Raw genomic sequence first — 22429 nt, 5'->3', positions numbered from 1 at the left:
CGGCGAAATCAATATGACGGATTGGGTTCACAATCGCGAGTCGATGCCTACCGCGCGTATTCTTAGAGTCTAGATCCCGAGACGTTGGTCGGTGCACAGCGTACGATCTCCAGATTCGAGAAGAATTATGAGATTCTTCGTTCAAAAGTGGCAGAAATCCCCTGGCGTGTGTTTCCACGGTTTCAGCGTGATCGCCAGAATCCAGTCATTCTACGGTGCGTGCTTCCTGCGGAATCTCGACACCGGAAGCTCGAAAGAAGTGCAAACCATCGAGTCAAAACTCTACTTCACTTATTATTGGTTCCTGAAAGCTCTCGGATTCACCACCACGTTCCTGATAGGACTCATCCTCATGGCAGTCCTCCCGCAGCTATCCTCATACGCTAAGCTGAATATGACCCTCATGGGTTTTTTCGCCTGGAGTACGAGCCTTGAGGCTTTCGTTAACACTTATCTTATGAGGACCCACCGCTCGAGTTGGATAGAGATCCTGGCCAAATGCGAGCGGATCGAAGCGGAAATTCGCGCTGATCGAGAAATGAGCCAGCGTATGCTCACATCTTCGAGAAAGATCTTAGTCTTGCAGGCGATCATCGTCGTGTTCAATCTATTCCTGAACTGCCTGAACAACTTTTCCCTTGGCATTATCCAGCACGAGAAAGCCTACCAGGACATAGGAAATGCGGAGTATGTCGCAGTGGTACTGTGTAGCCTTCTTTGTGGTTGTCTCGTACCGTCGAACTCAACAGTGTGTCGACTGTGGATGATGTATTTCGGAAAACTCTTCGGAATCTACTTGGATCGGATCAATGACGAGATCCGTACCGTTTTCGACCAGCGTGACGCGAAACTGTCCGAGAAGATGGAGGTTTGCGATAAGATGCGCATAGCCCTGAATAAAGTTCGCGAGGTTGCCGATATGGTGTCGAATCTGATCGGATTCGCGATCTTCTACGGCTACGGCTACAGCATTCCCCTGTTGGCGATAGCCGGATACTTCATGACGAACCCGTGCATGAGTTTCTGGGTTCGGCTGTATTACATCATGTTTGCCATCGCCCACCTGCTGAGCATCCTGATCCCCACAATGATGTCGACGTCGTCCAGCGCAGTGATCGACAGCCTCAAGGAGACGATCGAGACCGCTACGCTCCACGATTGCGGTCCGGAGTTCATGACTTCGCTCGGGCTTTTGGATAGGGCAGCTGTGAGCGAGGATTATAGGATCGATGCCTTCGGTTTCTTCAAAGTTGACTTGCCCATGTTCACTAGCATGGCCGGAGCTGTGGTGACCTACACGGTGATGATGGCTCAGATGAACTCCCAGCTTCACACTACCCAGACCCGCGCGAAAAACAGCACCTTGTCCATCGCAGTCAACTTGACCACGGCTCTGGTGACGGTCGCCAGTCCTACAGAGGAACCAAGACGGTTCCTGACGCCGATCTCATCTCGCGCTGCCAATTTGACAACATCATTGGCACCCAGGAGGAGCACCGCTCTGACAGCCACGAGAAGTACCCGAAAGCCATTTTTCCGCTGGCAAACCGCTTGAGCCTCGACAACCTGGGTATAGCAAAGAGGGGACATCTATTCTTTCTTCCCCCTAAGCTGTGTGTAACAGTCCATTTTTCGATCTCGAATTCCGCGCCCGAGCTGTGTCAGTCAGAGGTCTGAGTGAGGCAGTTGCCTGACGCACCAGAGGGCGAGGGAAAGTGGAAAGAGAATCGATTTCCGGGTCTGTTTATGTTTTGATCCTCGACACGTAGAGACAGAGACGCGGTTCATCATCTTCACAAAATTCGTCGCGATGATTCCGTAGGAGCATTGAAGGGATTCTGTGCATTCCCCCAACCTTTTAAGACGTGAGTTGCTCTTATGAAGACTGGTTCTATCCACTTGTGAGGGCAGAACCTTTCGAGATTCAAGCGCTTCCCGGTGATTGCGAGAGTCTCGGCCGGGAGCCGGGAAGAGAATGAAGAAACTCAACTCCAGAACTGTCAATGCCCATCGCGGAACTTGAGCACTAGTAGATCTTAGCGTGAACATAGTAATCGATTCAGACTAATAAGGAATCGCTCCTGTGTCCACAGAAAATTTTGTGCAAACGATGTCACTAACCGAAGAGGAGGAGATCGCTCAATGGGAGGAGATTCTCAAAGACCGCTATACGGCTAGGGATAGCGCTTATATGGAGCATCTCTCGAAGCCCCGTCAGGGACCACCTGTCGTCGAGAAGTGGTTCCCCCGAGGGATGAATCGCAAAAGGTAAAATTTGACCGTGACTCCTCCATCCCTTTCCGGCCGCCCAGTATGTGTGACCTCCTGTCGAAGGAATTCAATCTTTGATTCGAATGGAATTTTTTTCAGACCCGCGAGGAGAGACGATCGGGGATACGGTGAAGGAGACAGAGGATACGGCGGACGAGACAGGGGATACGGCGGAGGAGACAGGGGATACGGCGGAGGAGAAAGAGGACATGGAGGCAGCGATAGACCGCGTCACGATGAAGGCGGACCTCCAGAGAAGAGAAGAGCCTATGACGATCGCTATCATCGCTCTCGTTGAAGGATATTGTTAATGCGTAATAAATATTGAAGTTCGTTCTTGTGAGAAGCTTCTCGGATCTTGATCGATCCAGGGAGATGGACGGCGTAGGAGTCTTCGAGAGAGCGATTGTACCTCTGGGCCCTGACGAGAGGAGCTCATATCCAGCTCGAGACGCGCTATGAGAGAGAGTCGAGACTTTGCGGAAGTGTCGCTATCGATTTGTTTCAGGATTCCCCCGTTGGCCTGACAGTGGCAGCAGACGTCGAGACTTACTTAGAACGAAGGTTTGAACCGCCAGCTCAGGCTGAGAACCTCCTTGGGGTAGTACCGTTCCGAGGAGTGCTTTAATGGCATTCTCCCGCGCGATCTCTCTCGCTCATTCAGCTGCGGAAGAATGCAGAATCTGGCAGGTGAGTCGAGAGCAATCTCGCCGTGATCCCCACGTACCCGAATGAAAGAGAGTTCGCGGCATCGACGAGACTTCTCCGTGGAGTTGATTCCCGGAAGAGGACGACGTCGTGAACGAGCGGAAGCTCGTCATTCTCCCAGCAAAACTTCGGCCATACAAGACCATCGAGCGAACCAGCGCTCTCCCAGGAAGCAATCAGCTGAACATCGTTTCACCAATATTATCTCGGGTCGCGCGTTCCGAGACCCCGGAGCATTTCGAGTCGCCCATGAGGTCAGAATGGGCTCCGATGTGGAGTTGAAATATCCCTGATTTTTTCCTCATCCATTGTAGCTCGGATCTACTGCCTTGAGAGCTCCCCATGAATTGTCTCAGAGGATTCTTGATAGGCGCCCTCAGGAGCTGGACTGTTCGAATAGCGCTCAGGATGTACGGGATACAACTGGGACTATCAGCTAGACCGGTTCATCTCGAAGTGGTCCCTCTGGAGCCCCGAGGGTCCACGGCGATCTTGGGGGGTCCTATGGGAAGGGGTTTGCAGGGTTCCCGGATCTAACATGAGGATGCATAGAGGGTCCACGGCTTGGATGCCTTTGGGACCTGGAACCTAACGATCCAGAACCTAGACTCACGGCGATGGCTCATAGGATGTGATTGAGCAGGACCTCCCGCTCAGAACCATATTCAGCTTTCTCGAATTCGCAAAGGAGTGAGAAGTCAGTTTCACATTCGAGAGTCGACGACACCCGCGTTCACCGACGACGGCTATTCACGGCGCCACGAGTTCGAATCTCTCCTCCGCCATGCTGACTGACAGTCGCGTGGAGAGAGACAGGCAGAGATCATCACGAGCCCGTAACCAAACAAAAAGACCCGCAGAACTGAATTTAAAAGCTAACTCCAAAATCATAAATTCTTCCTCGGTGCTACATGTTCGTGAGGCCCACCTCCGACTCCGGACTGAGACGAGAGCAGCTGCCCGAAAACACCTGAATCGTCGATGACACGATCCTTGTTCTCTGTGCTCTCGACCTGACGCGGGAAACAACAGCGCTCTGGCCAGGACACAAGCCGGTGCCGTGGATTCAAAGGATCTCGATCGATCCTGCAAGGGTACGTAGCTATACGCCTTAGGTCTGGAGTCCGCCATTGAAAATCCATAGCTGCTTGGATCGAAACATCAGATTGGAAAGTGCGGGATCCTAAAAGTCTCGGAGTCCCGCGAACCTCTCCCGAGTCTCGAGAGGGCTGGGCTATCTCCGACTCGACTTGAGTGAGAACTTCTGAGTAAAGCGGGCTTATTTCCGGAAGTCGTCTAGGGTCGAGGGGTTTCTCATTCGCGAAGAAGCGTCCGTTTTACATGGGCGTGTCTCTCAAACCGGTGTAGAAAGAGATGTATCAGATCCATCAGAGCATCGAGGTGTTGAAACTCAAGGAAATCACGGAGGAACCTATATTCGATTCCTACGGAGGGAGCACGTTTCCAGGGGACCGAGCCGAGCTGATAGCTGCATAAGGAGCCGGAACTCGATCGCTGAGCGGAAGAAACCGTCCCGATGGCCGAGACTCCCCCAGAGCAGCTGCCCCCTCTGCAGTATGCGGCGCTTCAATCGCGCTTGCCTTATGAAACCCTGACGGCACAAGAGAGCGCTCTCTTCGCTGACGTTCTCAAAACGAACTCCGCGACAGTGACGAAGCTCCTGGTGTATATTCGCAACAGAATCATTCAGCTATGGCTAGAAAACCCAAAACATCAACTCCTCATGGAAAATGCAATCAAGCAACTGGAAGCGCCTTTTACGAATCAAGACCGACCCCTGGCGCAGAAAATGTTCGCTCACCTGGAACGACAGAGTTTCATCAATTTCGGCGTCTTCGAGCGCATAAAGGTGAATACCACATTGGCGGATGCACGGCTGTCCGCCTCAAAAACTCCCCGATGGTTGAGTACGAAAACCCGAGCGAAATGCGTCAGCTCGGGAACTACAATGAGGCGGGATACTTTCTCCCCGGCAGGTTCCGAGCCCTCCGAACAAGAAACGGATCATTGTCATAGGTGCAGGAATCGCGGGAATCACAGCGGCCCAGCAGCTGACGTTCTTCGGCTTCGACGTCGTCGTACTGGAAGCTCGAGACTACGTGAGTGACTTTGTATCGGAACTTGGAGGGGTCCTCTCCATCGATTCGATGTCCATGAGACTCGTTCAAGGTACTTCGCTTTGACGAGCCACTTACAGTATCGAATTACGAGGGGGCGCGTGGTTTTTTCAATAGGTCGGTGGGAGGATAGCTACGTACAAACGCAACAACTACATCGGAGAGCTCGGCGCAATGGTCGTCGCCGGGCTTTTCGGAAACCCAATCGCCGTCTTAGCGAAGCAGATACCGAATTTGGACCTCCAGGCAAGCAGTTCCGCTCATCTCGACATCTCAATCAAATTGTACTTATATCGTTACGGAATGAGGCGAGATGAGGCCAGCTTTCCCACTTCTGACAAGCGAACGTATTCCACAGGACGTCAAAGCTTTGGTTCAATTATTCGACCCGACAGGCAACAAATTGGCGCAGGAAAAAGATCACAGGGTAAGTTGCCGTCGGTTGAACCTCATCACTCATCGGAGAGTGGCTTTCCTTGCACACTTGAGAGACATTCCGGAAGCTGAACGTAATCACGTGTCTTCGGTGATTAATGTATACTCTACGAAAACTCTCGCAGGTCCACCAAGAATTCCTTCGGCTTTTGGAAGCCTCGAGCTATTTGTCCAAAGAGCTCGATTTCAATTATGTCAACAATCAACCCATCGCTCTGGGCCAAGCTCTGGAGTGGCTCATAAAACTACAGGAGAAACGAGTCAAAGAGAAACAGGTATCGTACGATTTCCCGTCGAGGTTCACCCCGTATGTAGGTCCTTCCGTGCTGAGCGTGTTCTGAAGCCGCAGACGATGCTTTTTTTGAGTTCGGAAAAAGCATTGGCACATAGCTCACAATTTGAACTTCTTTCGAAGGTTGATCATTGGAAAAACATAATCGAATTGCAAGAGAAGATGAAGGCCAATCAGAGAGCGATGCGAAATCTGAAGGAGCACATGGCGAAAATTTTCGCGGCACAGAAGGATCTCGGCGAAACGAAGAGTCAGCGCAGCATCAATGAGGAATTCATCTTCAGGTGGGTCATGAGGAAATCTATCCATGTATTGCCTATCTTCCATTTTGGGAAGAATTATATGTGACGTGAATATTTAATCTTGTCCCCTTCTAGGAGCAAAATCTACGACCTGAAGCAATGCGTGAAAGAATGGGAGACCTTGAACGAGGAGCGCGCGAAGATGGAGAATAAATTAGAAGAACTAGAAAAGAACCCACCCACCGACGTGTACTTGAGCGCACAGGATCGTCAGGTCAGTTTCCATGGCGTAGCGAGAGAAGGAGCTTCAACACCGAAGAAGGTTTGGCAGCAAACCGATGCCTGCTGTATTCAATATTAATTATCTCCGCAGGTACTCGATTGGCATTTTGCGAACCTCGAAAGTGCGAATTCGGCCACACTCGATGATCTTTCTTTAAGAAATTGGGACTTGGACGAAGAATTCAAGGGCTCTAATAAAATGATCAGGTGAGCTGATTGAATCCTCCCAGCTCTATACTAGGATTGTATGGTCTGCCTGCTGAGGCGGATCCTTCTCCGGAATTTCATTTTGGAATGCATAGGAACAGACGAATGATCTCCTTCTCCCAACAGGAACGGTTTCACTGTGATCCCGCTCACGATGTCTCGAGGGCTGAATGTAAAACTCAGCACAGCGGTCAAACAAGTGCGATACACGAACGAAGGAGTAGAGGCGAGTCTGATCGTTCAGTTTCGTATTCCTCTCGATTATGCGCGGAGGTACCTACCACGATTCGGAGAGGAAGCTCAACCGATTCTAATCTGGAATTCCTCCCCGCAGATCTTGGCGCAGTCCACGAAGTCTCCGGGAGCGGAAGCGTCGCCTTCGCTTGAGACCTTCACTGGAGACGCTGTACTGTGTACTCTGCCGCTCGGAGTTCTAAAACAGACAGACCCGTCGAAGAGTAATGTGGTCAGTTTCCTCCCCTCGCTCCCCGACTGGAAAATGGCTGCTGTGAACAAAATGGGCTATGGGAATCAGAACAAGGTTTGTGGATCCGAGTCAAGCGGCTTCCGTCCCTTTATCAATCACAGCAACTCATGATACTGAGGCAAGTCCTACTGTTGAGGACGTCTGTGGAGCCTGCGAACTTACTCGGCGTCGATTTATCGGACTCAGGTTCTGCTCGGATTCGACAAGATATTCTGGGAGCAGCATCTTCCGGTCTTCGGCCACATCGGTTCAACCACAGCCTCGCGCGGCGAGCTGTTCACGTTCTTCACGATCTCACCAAAAACTCCTGTACTCTTGGCTCTCGTGTCTGGGGAGGCTGCGAACATCATGGAAGAAGTGAACGATGACGTCATCGTAGGACGCTGCATAGCGGTCCTCAAAGGAATGTACGGTCTCGGTAATGTTCCTCAACCGAAGGATACCGTGGTGACGAGGTAGGAGCGTATGGAATAACAGTCAAGGTTATCCTGACTGCGAATGGATTCAATCCGATCCGAGCAGCCCAGAGAGAGATTTTATCTGATGATTTTTGTCTTCCCAATGCGTCGATAAGGTGGAAGAAAGATCCTTATGCTCGAGGCTCCTTCTCCTATGTGGCCAAGGGCGCTTCCGGACATGAGTTCGATCAGCTCGCTGAGCCGGTCTGCGTACCTTCTACAGAGAACGACCGTAAGTAGATATCCATCCCACCCTTCCTAATTCGTTATGTGGCAAGCAGTTCATTCCTCGGTGAATTAGGTATCCGGGAAAATTAGATAGTCCTTATAATCCCTAATCTATTCCACAGCACCTTCGGCGAAGCAACCGCGGCTGTACTTCGCCGGGGAACACACGTCTCGGAAATACTTCAGTACGGTTCATGGAGCCCTGCTCAGCGGTCTCCGCGAGGCCGCGAGGATTGCCGACACATTCCTAGGTCCCGTTTCGACACCAAAACAGTAAATCGATGCCTAGGTATCCCGATCCCTGATCTTTGTAAATTAGGAGCCTAAGTCAACTAAGTGGCGACCATTTGTCACTTCGCCCATCGCCGTCGATAGGAGAAGATTTTCCTGATACCTCGAGAAACTTGACCTCAACGTGTCGACTGTTCGCTTCTCGGGAGTTCGAAATTATCGAAAAATGTATTTGAGCCTCAGCATTGGTTCCCGGTCGTACTGGGGACATTTCGTGATATCAACGAAGTCCCTCTAGCGTGGAGTCGGGACGGAAGAACTGATCGTGACCATCGATTTTTTGTGTGGAGAACAAGCGCACGCTATGGGCGTTTTTCTCGGTGTCGAAAGTGAATAATTTATGCGAAAATCACACATGGACTGAAGACAAACGGAATGTGAGTATAAACAGATGGAGGAGCGCCGCCACGAATCAATGGCGCTCATGCTAGTGACATCTGGAATAAATGAATAAACTCGAAGTGTGGATGACGTGACCCGCTGGTAGTCTCTCAGACCAATTGTTACCGTTTGCCATGGTCTAATCCCCGGGTCTGGAAGCGCGATACGAATTCATCGAATGCTCTGGAAGCTCAGTGGATAGCCCCTCCCGCGAGGGACAAAGAACCTTGCCCTCTGAGCCTGAGCTCACTCGAAGTCATGTCCTCGATGACCCTCCACGAAAAGCTCACGAAACTCCCGGAACGACACTCCTGAGCAACGCAGCGATAAGCATTAGGTGGAAACGAAGTTTATGCCGAAAGGGAAATCGTGAAATGATAAAGAACATTGGGAAGTCTAATCCTCCCTCGTCGTCGTTTGGTTTCGCTGTCCCAACATCGCCGGGCAGCGGCAGATTCCTCCTCCGGAGCCCTCGGAGCGTCAACCCGCTCGTCAATATCTATTCGAGGGGAAAGTACGATATTATTTTCTTTTCTGTGATTCCTATAGTAGCCAGAGAAGACTTGCGAAAGATATCTATTGGCTGCCTCGAATGCGCTCAGGACGCCCCTCATGAGTTCGATGAATTTTTCCTAGGGTCGACAAGGTTGCATGCGCCATCGCCGCATCTGTCGCGCTTGCTCTCGTCTGCTCAGTCGCTCTCTTGGTGTCTTCGTCGGAGGAATATCATGCAGCCCCTCCGGCAGCCGATCTCCCTCCGGAGGAACCCGCGTGAGTTAAAATTGCTCTCTCACCAGCATCCTTGCTCGAGCGTTAGGCTGAGTCGCGAAAGCCTTCAAAAGACAATTAATCGGAGGATGAGTTCGACTGTCACCTTATTTCATGTTTATCCTTGGGTCATAGTCACCAGTTATCGGTCGATGACCCTCTGGAGGTCATATACGTCATTCAAGTCCGCGATCGATCGGGTTTCTGCCCAAGAACTGAATTATGGAATTATTTTCCGCAGCGAGGCGATGCATCCTCGGGTAGCTGAACCCACTGGTCACCAAGATGCAGAACGAACTCCTCCGCCCCTCGACCGTTTGGAAGAATAAGGAGGCGATTCGAGATCTACGCTGGAATCAAGGGGGACGGGTCACGCAGGAACGTTCCCGGGAGAGATTTTCATTCATCCGTCCTCTTCTCAGCTTCGGGAGTTTCAGCCAGATAACATAGCAAAGTTCCCCGAGACTCCTCCGCAGCCCCCCTGTGTCCTTCTCGATAATTGACGATTATTCATTCCGAAAGCTGAGATCGGGAGCAAAACCTGTGCGATGCGGAATCATCTTGTACGCTTGTATCTCGAAGTCTTGCGTTGTCATTTCCGCATCAGAAGCTGGACGGTCGCAGTTTCATTCGACATGATCTGAGTAGCTCACTATTTACACTCACTACTCTGATTTGGCTCGATCAATGGGTTTGAATCTGATTCAGGAGAGAGCTGCGCGTATCCGTATCGGAATCTTCCCGTGGGGGATGGTCCAGTTTGTTTCCTCGCGGAGTTTCACTCGACTTGCATCGGCTTCCGTTTTACAGTGAGTCGTCGGCACGCCTGAAACTTCCAAGCTCCAAAGTACCACCATACTGGAACAAATGATCGACGACTTCTCTGCTGATGGTGAGCCCTCTGAGCGTCATCCGCCTCCGCGGCCACATGATTCCTGAGGTCTCGTTCGCAATCGCTAGTCGCCTGCAGGCCCTAGAATTTTCGAGGACGGTTCTTCGCGATTTTTTCCGTGATCATCAGAAGAACGGCGTGTGAGGCAGGGTCGACAGTTTTCGGTCGACCAATCACAACTTGGTGATCTCTCACATCACTCCCGTAGTCGATGCGAGATAGAGCATGGAGACTCACTGGCCGAGACTACTGGACTCGTGCTTCTCACGTGAAACGGTAGCTTCATACAACTTCCTGGAAATTTTTCGATGTAGCGGAGGATTTACTGGAAAGTCTCGCGAGAAGATGCATGGTGATCCAGCGATGAGGATGTCAAATATAGCCATAGCGACGCTGAGTCGCTCTACAGTGGTAATGCCGGGGTCTGCCAACTGCATGAATCATGGATGAGAGACCTCTAGGCGCCATAACGATTGCTTGCGAGGAGTCCCGTCGCCCATGTTCTTGAAACAAATATCCGGTGCGATTTCCCCTTGAATAATGCGGGCAAGAAGCCGATTGGGGCGTTAGTGTTCAGAATCTGGCAGCTCATCACTTCATCCGCTGTCCGACTCGCTGATAACGCGCATTCTGCTCCTCAAGTACCAAATTAAAACGAAGTTCTGACCTGAGCTTTGGATGATTCGGTATTGACGCCGTTGTATTTGAAATGACAAGAAACCGTGAAGACTCGATGCTGCATGCTTCCGGTAGGAAGCGATCGCCGGGCAATCGTCGTAGTTCACCACGGAGTCCCTCGAGTCCCGTCAGTCCAAGAAGCCCCCGGAGTCCTGGAAGGTCCCCGCGAGGTCGGAGCCCCCGGAGCCCGCTCAGCAACACTGACTCGGGAGAAAAGTATGGCTCCGGATTTTCATGTCAGTCGAGTTTTCCATAAATGCTTCTCTCCGCAGAAACCTCCTACCTTCGAGCACCTACTGTAACTGGCATCGAAAACTTTGTAGGGAAGGCAGCAAAGCCCCAGCGATCGCTTGCTGTATTGCGACCCTTGTTATTTTGGCGATCGTTACGTCGGCGTTCTCGTTCTCGGCGGCATGGTTCGACGAAAATCCGAAGACCCCATCGAACTGGTGTCCCGAGCTCCTCACGCGCGAGTTTCAGCCGGAAGAGTTCGAAATCAGCGTGAATCACAGTCGCATTACTGGTTTCGTTAGGGAGCCGGAATACTCCGTCGCGAATTTCGTGCGTACATTCCCTCGGTGAATCTGAAATTATCTCCCAAAAGCAGCGAAGGTGATGTCATGCTCGGGGTTGGTTGCACATGACGCCGATGCATTCCTCAATGTCGAAGCGTTCGCTTTCCAGATGCGGGTTGAGCTCAAGTGGTATCTGACCACAAGCGACCTCAAGTCCGAGCCGATTGTCGCATTCGTCGTACGAGGGTCCAATTCTAGCTTAGGCTTCATGATCGACATCAGCACGCGGGAGTTCAAAGCCGTTCCTCTGGATCTAAATCCAATGTAATTCCAGAAGAGCTCGTGATCGGTACTCTTCTCGAGTTTTCTCAGACTCGATTTCCGAGCCGGCATTCGAGTTCCTCGTTTTCCCCGACGAGATTCATCATGTATGCATCAGCTCTGTGGGAGCTGATTGACTTTATCTCCCGCCAGATATCTCCTCGATCAATTGAAGGAACGCCATCCGAAACAACGAGCAGCTGCCAGCCTCAACCTCGAGTTCGTGACGCCGTTCAAGATAGCTATATACGTCAGGGAAGACTATCAAGACAGAAGGATGACCATGGAACTCTACGACAGCGTTCCGAAACTTTATACGAATACGACTTTGCTGACCAAGCTCTACCAGGTTGGATGATCTCGTAGTTTTTCTCCCGGGAATGAACCCAATGCGAAGCTTTCCTGTGGTGCAACGGAGTTAGGTAGCTCTTCTAGCGGAGAACCTTCGGTAACGATGTTCTGAAACTTCAACTTGTCCCCCAGTTCATGCCTAGGAAGCCTAGACCTGCTATGGACCCTTTGATGTACGTCATCACGGGCATCATGAAGAATGAAACGAAACCGGAAAAACCGATGATCTCCTACACACATGTTGGATGCAGCGTCGATAGGAAAAGCATCAGAGACGGACGAGCTTATTTCGAGCCATTATGCAGGTGAGCTCGATCGCTGGACCGTCAGTCATTGATTCAGGGTCTTACATTCAACCTTGGGAGGTTGCTCCGGTATTCGGTCATCTCGAGGAGCGATTCCTGTCCCCGCGGATATTGTGAGATGAATGATTATTATCGATATGGACACGGTAGACAGCTGGTCTCACCCTTCACAGATCGAGGAATCGCGGAAGATTCTACGTTTGCAGACTCGGAGACAGGAATCTGCCTGACTGACGTCAAGGACTCCGCTTAGGACTCTTGAAACTCTCGGTGATAAATTTTTTTTGTTCTCTGCTCTGTCTCCTTTTCTCTTTGTACCTTTATGCATGTCCTGCTCAAGTTTTCGATCCGAAGTGCTACTGATCCGGAGCCCGAATCCAAGACATGCTCGTGTGGGACGGCGGTTCGAATGAAGAGAGCCAGCTTACTTTAAGATCGACTCCTCAAAAACATTTATTTACATGGTCGAGGGAGCTGCAGTTCGCAAGATCCGAACAACTTCAACAAAAACTGTATATTTTCGTGGAAACAGGAATTATTTAAGGAATGCCGAGGGAACCGGCGCTTTGTCTTTGTTCACACTCAACATTGTATCCATTCGATACGGATATCTCTCTCCATAACATTCGACGCTCGAACGTCACTGGTGACGGTTCTTGCATAATACCCCACGGCCTAAGCTCGAGGGCGTTCTAAATTATCGTCGACCCAATTGTCATATCCTAAGGAGCATGCAAAGCTGTTGCATGGTCTCCTGATCAGACCCTTCTGGGTTTCCTATATCCATGATGAGTGATCAAAATACAAGAACTCACTAAAACAATAGGCACCCATCTCCGAGCTCTAAATGAGGAGTGTGTCCGAGCTTCAGAATATTTCCAGAAGCGGCCGGAGACATCCGACGGAACTGCTGGGGAGGGAATAGAAGAAAATGTCACAAGCATTGGATTATGCGGATGAGACGTAAATCACACGGCTGTTCTCTCTTGATAGACAACTTCCATGTTGTCGGGGAGTCCCAAACGGTCTTCGTCGTCGCGATTCGATTTCCGGAGCGATCCAAACCCTCCACGAGGGAGCCCGAAGGCTGCGATAGCCTGAGCCAAGTCTTTGTTCATCCTCGTCTTCTTCTTGATGGTACCGTTGTAGTATGAGGAATCCTGAAAATTATTTCCGTCTGAGATTACGAATATTCCCTCTCCAGTTCTTCGAGTGAAGGCTCTCGACTGGCTTACGGTCTGAGGTATCCTGGAAGAGAATGGTGGAGAGCTGCGACCTCTGAATTTGCACACAGGTTCGGATACGACTCGAGTAATTACGGCCCCTCGTGCGTACAATGCGAGGCATTCATGCGTACGCACGCCCATCAGATTTTCTGTCGTGAACGACTTCGCATTGTCAGCGAAAAGACCGCGAATCTTTGTTTATCTCTTTTTCTTCCCGGGTGGGCCTTTGTCCCACGATCTTCTAAGTATTTTCTTCGGAGCCACGAATGTCCGGCGCTTTCGGCGCCGGCACGTAAGATTCCACGGTTTCACTGACGACATTTTCATTTTTATCCGTCACTCGTGAACTAACAGGATGTTAGTCACAACTCATTACGCCTCGACTGCCCGGATAATTGCTTGGCTATTCGTCTTTTGAAACTCGGGAGTGTTGCTCATGAAACTCATCGCCTTAGCTTGAAGCAAATATCACGCGGTACTTGCAACGGTACCACGTTAGAGACACGAGACGTGGATCGGATTATGCAGAAGTACGAAGTGGATTCATATGCTGAAATTCAGAAGTTTCTTGCGGGGATCAGAAGGATAATCTTCGATGGGAACTCACCAGAACTTCAGCTTTCAGAGTTATCCCCGAACTCGCGAAGGCACCATCCACCGATGGTTGTCGAGGACGGGACGAGACAAGTTGGGGGAATATCTGTTGAGCCCCATTCGCGCTATGCGAAACTTGAGATGCCAAATCCGTCGTCCAAGCGGGTCCTATTGGCGTGTGGAGTGCAGCGTCACCGGCCTGTCGATTCAAAAACGTGCACGTTTCAATCTCGATCCGAGACGAGAAATAGGAAATTCGAAAGACGAGAAATCCGATAGGGAATTCTTCGAAGTCAGGCAACGAGTCTGGACGTGAATGCAAGAATAGAATGGGGGTGCGAATAGGCGCCGAGATGGATAATTCGGCCTGATGACCGTGCGACATGAGTGTTATGAATAGATGGTCGGTCGGTCGTTCGTTCGACGGAGCACCATTCATTGCTCTTTCTGACCGCCGTTCGGTCGTTTCTTCCTACGGGGAGCTAGCCTTGGAAACCTTCCCTGAAAACGGAAGTATTTTGTCGAGAAAGACTTTTTTCCTCCGACGGAGTACCGCTCGTTCAACCACCCTCAGCTCCCTTGCCCGAAGTTCAACACCGCCGGTCGGAGGACCGATACGTTGACGCAACGCACTCACTCGCACACGCATGCATGCCGAAAGCCCACTGGAAACATCCAAACTATGAGCCACCGGGCGGTGACGACAACGGCGCCGATGGAGCTTATTGTTATGATTTTCTCGGTGATGAACGTTATTGTCTGTGTGATGATTCTGTGCTTGAAATGATCCAACGATCGGACATTCAGTCGTCATCTATCCATCCTTCCGTTCATTTATCTATTCACTCAGTCGGTCATTCATACATTGATTCAGCATTCGCCTTCACCGCTCCAACGGCTTCCCATGCCTTCCACTTTCCTCGACAAGGTCGCTCCCATGTATCCATCGCGATGCACAACTGTTCCGGGTCGTGAACGATCTTTGATCATCATCCCTTTGTTGTGAACGGATACACCAGTTGTTGTTGTTGTGTCCGGCATAAAACTATTTCCCTGAAGACGCCGCTCAGGTCCACAGCTTCATCCGTTCGCGGCGTCAAAGTCAAGTGCACACGTCGACCTCGACGGATTCGTCCATTTGTACGCCGCGCTACGTTACTTTGTATTTCAACAATGCGACTGACACATGTATGCACGTGTTCACCAACAACTGTTCCACTCTGGATGGGTCCGGATTCGACAAACAGATAAGTTGCCTCATGAAAGAGATCCAAGCAAAAATCGATGCGTTCGCCTTCTTTTGGGACAGATTCCAGAATGTTTTACAGCTTGATAAGAATAATAAATAATGGCGTGATTTGTTTTTCTGTTCTGGGAGAGGCGATCGTGTTTCGATCCGGTTTACGTTTCGCTGATTCGTCGAGTTTGTCGTGATGTTCGACTTGTCAAGGATCCTTAAGGGGGCTGTTTTTTTTCCTCGCAAAGCTCCTCTCTGTGGCGGTCTTTGTCGTTGTCGTGCCAGAACAAAAGGGGACCTCGTCAATCGGACCGACCGACCGACGTCGGCGTCGCCGCCGCCCGCTTCTTTATCGAACGGACTTTTACTCGAGCTTCTGTTGTTTTTAGTTATGCTCCTCGGTGAGTTCTGTGCCGCTTCAAGCGGCCACTTGGTCGGTCAGCTTCGCTCGTTCGATTCTCTTCGCTCACACAAAAGGGGTGTTAACTGCGAGCAAAAAGGAAGGCTCGCATGCGTGTGCGCGACTACGGAGGGTTCGGACCGATGTCGAAGACTATATCTCGCCTTGTCATCGAGCCTTGAGTTGCGGACAGCGCCGGGACGCCGAGGTTTTTATTAAAGATCTCAATCGTTCGTATTTCAGACGAAAGCGTGAGACTCCCTTCGATTCATCCGATTCCAGTGAACTCTCTGAACTCATGAAAAACTCACAGAAATTGAAAAGCACGATACCGCTGAGGGGTGGAGGGTACGACGCCGACTCTGGAGTGGAAGACGAGATGCGGAATCAACTAGCGGAGCTTAATCGTTCCCATTGGTCTGACCGAATTATACTCAAAATTACTCGATATCAGAACGCTCTTGTTAGTATGGGAAGGGAGCTCGGTGGGATTCATTGCCGAAGGGGCACCAGCTCGAGTGGAAAGGCTGGAAAAGTGTCTTGCAGGAAAAGGGAGATCATCAGAATTGTCTAGGATGCCCGTCTGAGCCAGCCATCCAGCGAACCAATCAATGGCCGACCATGAGCACGATCCGAGAGTCTCATTCATCCGCCGACCGGTCCGGTCATCTATATTCACAAATGAGGTCTTTCTTTGATTCACCACCGTTGAACTTACAGAAGTTGAGCTTTTCACTCCGAACGTCGATGACAGATATTACGTGAATGCATGCGGCAGCGCCGGCGAAATTTGATCGACAGCGCGTCCGAATATCAATTTTCCGGCGCGAGGCGGGAAGCACAGAAGAATATAATAAAGATTGAAAATCACAATGGCCAACTTTTCTGAGTACGTCAGTCGGACGATCCAAAGTCATAATCGACGTGATTCTCCGCACGTTGAGCGCCTTAATCGTCAGTAACCGTTCCGGAGTTTTTCCCCTTTGCGGAATTTTCCCCGTGAGCGGGGTTTGACAGCAGTTTCTCTCTGGAGCGACGCAGAGCACTTCCAATCGCATTTCCGATTGATTGATGGATCCACCCACCGCATATGAAATCGCTTTCGAAATTCAATCTCGGGCCGATTGTTCTGGACAACTTGGTCAGAATCCCTCGGTGGACCCAATACGGCAGCGGCATTCGCACGATTCCCGAACGGTGCATTGTGCAAGAGCTTCCGAAACGCATTTGAAAAACCCCTCATCGACGATTACCGCGTTTCATTGATTTTTCACGCCAAATAAGAGCTCTTGTTTTTCCGAGCCCGAACCGCACACCCCTCCCATCACGGCTGGCCTGACTTCGGCTCGGCCCGGCTACCGGGAGCTTACAGCATACACGTGGAGACTTCAAGCTTCGTGTTAACAATGCGTCCTCCTTAATGAGCGCAAGTCTGTCCGTCCCTTAAGCCGTTCTGGGGTCTATCCGAATATCCGCTGGTCAGGGGCTGCCCATAAGCGTTCGTACGAGCGGCGATTATATGCGAAAAGCAATTAACTCACGATTTTCTCAAGGTCCTCTCGAATCATTGTTAACGCTAGCGACGCCTTCTACGACGAACGAAGATGTCACCGAGACGAAAACAAGAATGAGAGTTCGGCTAGCCTTAAGCAACCGGGCAATGGAACGACATGCTGCGCCGTTACGAAGAGAGCGGCCTTCAACTTACACCAGTTGTCGTAGCAGTTGTAGTGCTTGTCAAAGCAGTTGCAGTAGTTGCATGTGTGTACATTGGGGTCTTCTACCCCAAATGAAGTATAACTTTATGGCATCTTCGCAGACATCATGAAATTACGCCGGGCAATCGTCCCCGTGTCATTGCCCGATTTACAGCTTGCCGGCCCCTAGTCCGGTATCGGAATCGCGAAGAAATAATTTGTTTCCGGCGGAGTAATGACCCTGCTCCCTGGGGAAAATCATTTTTTTTTCTGCTCGGATCCATAAAATCAGATCCACACGCGCGAAGCTCCCGAAAAACATCTGACAACTTCTGATCATCACCACGCCGTAAATGATCATGTTCCGAGCATCATGTGAGGGGCTGAACTGGATTGGGCTTCAGATCGCATTGCCGATGTGTATGGCTCACCGCTCGCTATACGAGGAGCGGTCAGCGTAAACATCCGCGACCGAAGCCGAGAATCTGCTGACGTACTCATTCATCGCGCGGCTCTCGACGGAAGACAAGCCCTTTTCTGGATTCCGGAAGAAGTTTTGCATGGGATGGAATTATTCAAGACTCACCTGCATCATGTTGACGTGTCTCCTCACTTTAGCTTTTCGTCGACGCCTTCGGTAAATAACGCACGAGTACAGAAACGCGACAACGAAAAGAGCGCACACGCATCCGGCGGCGACTCCAGCGTAGCGCGTCATGTCCCAGTCGAAGACGGCCGGAGCGACTCTGGGAGTTCCCGCGAGATCCGGGTGGGGGAATCCTGAAACGATTATGAGAAGATGTCTAGCTGCATTTTAAGACGATCTCCGAGTCCTGGCCTTTCGCCCGAACCTGCGGACGCGATTGCACTATCTGAGCGTTACGGCATTGCTAATCAGATTCAAGTGAAACGTTTGACTCACAAACGCTCGCAGACCACTCGATTGACCGTGCGCTAACGAGATCGTTTGCAGAATCGCTCCAAGAAATATCCGTCGAATAAGGAAGAAACGCAGCCGCAAATCGCTATGTGGTGCTCACAGAAACATCGCGGTAAAGTACAGGAGTACTGGACGATGACGGGGGCGAAAAACTCCGGAATACCTCTGTACGATACCTGAACGGCTTACAAGGAAGCCTCGCGCGGAATTTTTTTTCCGCGATAGGTACTCGGTTCTCATGGCGGAGATGTATCCCACTAGAGTCCCAAGGGAGGGAATGAACTGACAATGAGCCATGCACAGATCGACTCTGTCTCAGAACATATGACGCAGAATTCTGAGGAATCATTGGGAAGCGAGGAACTATCTTTGCCGATCGCAGATTTCACGCTCCTGATCCGCGGAGTCTGAACGGTAGGGAAGAATGAAAATAGTCCCGATAGACTTCTGTTGTGTTGATTCAGGGCTGAGGCAACAAAAGAGTTTCGTGTTCTTGTCTGCGTTTACGTGACTCTACGCGGGACTTGCGAAACTACACCGTGATGGATCAGGTCAAACAGATTCCCAGCACAGAATTTTGATTTTTCCCAACTCGTTTCACAATAATTGTTCACCGCGCAGGCATTCGACTCCATCGGGCGACTCAGCTGGGAGCACTGAACGCCCGTTAGCTCGATTTTCTGCGGACGCACTGTGAATTTTCACAAGCATCTCGACTTTCCTTCGAATTCTCGTTGAAGCGCGTTTGTCTCACTCACAATTATTATCGAGATGGGAATTTCACCGCAGCGGGGAGACTGATTGAAGTGAAATTACGCGCTCCGTTCCTCGAAGTTCCTTCCCTCGAACCTTCCGGAGAACTTCACCGATTTCCGTTCAATCATGCCCACCCAGATCACTCGATTTTTCCGATTTAGCTCCGATCGAGGCGAGTTTCTGACCTGATGCATGCGTATCCCGCTCCCGGATCGTCGTGGCGCTGTTCACGGAGAATTTCCAGTCATCCCGATCCGACTCTCGATTTCTTTTAATCCTAAAGTCATTCACTCGGACATCCCGGCTCGAGTCCGCGGGTGTGGAGTTCCCCTCGCGCGAGATGCCGCTCGGAGCGGGGAAAAGTTTCCTTCGATCATTGTTCTTACGACTCCACGGTAGATGTATCGAGCTCGCTCTTGCCGAGTGAGGGTATTGCGGATTAGGCTCTCGAAGCGCTTTACAAAGGCTCGCTCACCGATTTTCGTGTTGTTTTCCATTATGCACGTCACTCACGGCTTCATAAGAGTGTCGGGTACCTTCTCAACATCGGATGCGAAGCTAAAGGCTCCGAAAATCAGGGAAAAAGGCCTATTGCAAATCAGTGGACAATCCACGGTAGACAAAGCGCTGCCAGCCTCGACGTCAGCTGACAAAAGCAGAGAGAGCGCATGCGCAGGATCGCCTACTACGCGCATTACACGGCGCTAAAACGTGACCTAGGCGTGATTTCGAAGTCAAGAATACAGGACCGCGTTTCTTCACGAAATGTTTCTTGAGTGAGCGAGGGTCCTGGTTTTAAGTCTTTTTGAGACGGGTCTCGCTCTCCGCCAGGATACTCAAACCCATCGAGATCCATGCACGCGGAGCCAGTGGAGCTCTGAGAGAATCATTCGACGGGAAGCTCCCAACAGAATAAAAGATAATTCGTATCAGACTGGTGGATCCCTCTCGTCGAGCGGCAGAGTACTGAGGTATCTCTCGAGAGAGGCTGGAGTCACTCCCTAATTCTTCAATAAGTACTGCGATTCATCCTCGAGACTTTCGCGTTCTCGGATGAGCGACTGCCTGTCACCCTAAAGAGGTCTCGGGACGCGAGAAGCTCCTCGTATTTCGAAGAGCGGGAGCTAATCGGTGGATCCAGCAGAGGGGAATAATTTCTGACATATGGCCGCGTACCAAATGTCACCGAGGATGACGGCAGCTGTGACATTGTTGTCGCAGTCATTCAGGCGTCAGCGTTGACGGCGCTCTCGCCCATTACGCAACCAGACAATACGGAGGCGGCTTCCATCGAATGTCATGTTCAGTTCCCGCGATTTCGGGTTCGTTTCTGACAATGAGAGTCCCGAACCTGAGACTTAATCAGCGAAGGGGAGGAGGGGTTCTCTTTGATTCATTTCCTGCCCCAAGAACTTCCCTTGCCGGATCGGCTATGCATCGACCTTATCCACAGTCGCGTGCTTATGGCTGTCACGCGAGGTAAAGTTTGTGAGGTGATGAGCTGGGCGAGCCGACGTGACTCGACTTCACAGCTCGACCGTCGTGAGAAGTGAACATCTTCATTCGCAGTGTCTTGTCAGTATTCCATGTCCGAGCGACTGAGTTTATCTAGGATGTTGACAATTGTCATCTCACCGCGACATCATTTGCATGATGTCGAATGAAGTCGAGGCGTCCATGCCTCGTCTCCCATATATCTTCTCACCATCTTGGGCTGCCGGCATTGATCAGAAAAGAACTATCTAGGCGGCCAATCGACCTTGCTATCGTTAAACGTCGGAATTCCAATTGACAGAAAGTCCGAAAGGGTATGTTTCGAAATATCCCTAAAAAAGCATTCGCTCTTTCTAAAAATGGGAGGGATATCAATTTCGGGCGTGGATAAACATTTTTTTACCACCCCGACATTCGAACGGTTGTCGAATATGGATGTGTTTTTCCCCCGTTTTTCACCTCCCCGTGACGTGAAAATCGGTATGATTCCTGTCGACCCTACGAGACTATTTGGGATTCAAAGAAAAGTTCCCTCAAACTCTCTCGCTTCGAATTATGTGCCACGAAGCACGTGGTAAACTACTCGCTTGGACAACAAGAAATCTTATCCAAAACGGCTCTCGAAGCCTTTGCGGGATAGATAATCTCATGGGAGGCAATGAGTCCACCCCAGACCCCAGAGGCCGAGAGTTGAGTCTCTCGGATGGGGGAGTTGTTGCTCGGCATCAATGGAATCGGAAACAACAACCTTGCGTCGGCGACGTCACCGATATGAATCACGACCCACCAGCTCCATAAGGCCCACCAGCGTGACGAAGAGCCTCGCTATCCCCGAGGAAATTCGGCGAGCTCGCTCGTGTCACGGACGATAGGCGACAAACGCGAGTTTCGTGTTCGTCGCGGGCTTGATTCGTCCGACGTTTCTGTAGCGGATAAACGATCGCGTAATAGACTACTCAATCCAACGCTTTGCTGATCGAGAGGGTGAACGGAGGAAAGCTTGCGTCAAATCTTCGCTCAATCATTCACCCGTATCGTCAAGGTAGCGGCAGTAGCTTCGGACAACAAGAGCAACGACGAAAAATTGTTGACAATCTTCGGCGGTTCAATGCGAAACTATTTTAACAATGTCGTAAGCAGGATATTTTTCTTTTCTCTTCTCCAGAGGACTTCTCATCGGATCAGTGGAATATTTCTTTCATCATTTCGAACGTTGCTTCCGTGGCTCACCGACTAAATGATTGATTGATTGATCGATAGTTATGAAGATCGATCGACAGTCTCACCGATCGTCAGCTTGAGCAATTGAATGCGTCGACATGAATCGTCAGGCTGATTGACTGACCGGCTTACCACTTTCGGGCGTCGAAGCCATAACTAAACGAATCCCGTTGAACGACACCGAATTCCTCCCTAGCGCCGTCGCTGTCGCCTCCATTTTCTTCTAAATAGACCCAATATAGAATTAATTATATTCTTATCGTCATTATCATCACAATACTTCTCTCCTGAAAGTCGACCATTTTGGTGCCGACCCATCGGAACCTCTTCAAGGGCGAAAGCTGACGGTACTCAGCGCGGGGTTCAGTGTAGAAAACCTCAAGGTTATCTTCGGTAAGACATATGTACGTGTTCCGGGTGCGGACGTTAGAAACATCGCGAGATTTAGAGCTCCACAACGAGCCGCCGTTTCTACTATCGGACTGAGCTATTTACGAGCATCTCGGAGCGTAAACCTGTCAGAAGCACGCACCCTGTCGAATATCGGCCGAATGCAAACGCACCCGCGAGACACGCCGAGGTTTCTGGCACGCTAAGCCCCCCGTGCCTTTTTT

The 22429-nt window shown here is 50.7% G+C and overlaps 2 protein-coding genes across 2 annotated transcripts; one reads left to right on the top strand and one right to left on the bottom strand.

Annotated features, from left to right (window-relative positions):
* The first annotated feature begins 4516 nt into the window (after positions 1–4516).
* Positions 4517–12254, top strand: LOC100902959 (lysine-specific histone demethylase 1A). The gene is given in 18 exon segments (XM_029111136.1): positions 4517–4849; positions 4977–5099; positions 5235–5363; positions 5476–5544; positions 5678–5827; positions 5968–6128; positions 6222–6360; positions 6460–6575; positions 6702–6801; positions 6910–7116; positions 7249–7517; positions 7637–7756; positions 7839–8021; positions 9057–9191; positions 11082–11319; positions 11443–11597; positions 11748–11943; positions 12078–12254. Coding segments are annotated over 18 exon segments (3000 nt in total).
* A 420-nt stretch (positions 12255–12674) lies between these two features.
* Positions 12675–19751, bottom strand: LOC100901093 (uncharacterized). Its single transcript, XM_003737460.1, has 4 exons — positions 19576–19751; positions 17991–18184; positions 14084–14269; positions 12675–13410 (listed from the first exon to the last, which is right to left on the bottom strand). Exons 1-4 carry the CDS (start codon positions 19595–19597, stop codon positions 13219–13221), a joined length of 594 nt encoding a protein of 197 aa, XP_003737508.1. The 5' UTR covers positions 19598–19751; the 3' UTR covers positions 12675–13218.
* Positions 19752–22429: the final 2678 nt, after the last annotated feature.

Source organism: Galendromus occidentalis, unplaced genomic scaffold, assembly GCF_000255335.2.
Source record: "Galendromus occidentalis unplaced genomic scaffold, Mocc_1.1 scf7180000075558, whole genome shotgun sequence".
In the NCBI taxonomy this organism is placed as follows: Eukaryota; Metazoa; Arthropoda; class Arachnida; order Mesostigmata; family Phytoseiidae; genus Galendromus; species Galendromus occidentalis.
The sequence above is the reverse complement of the archived record's forward strand: the minus strand, read 5'-3'. Positions and strand labels throughout refer to the sequence as shown.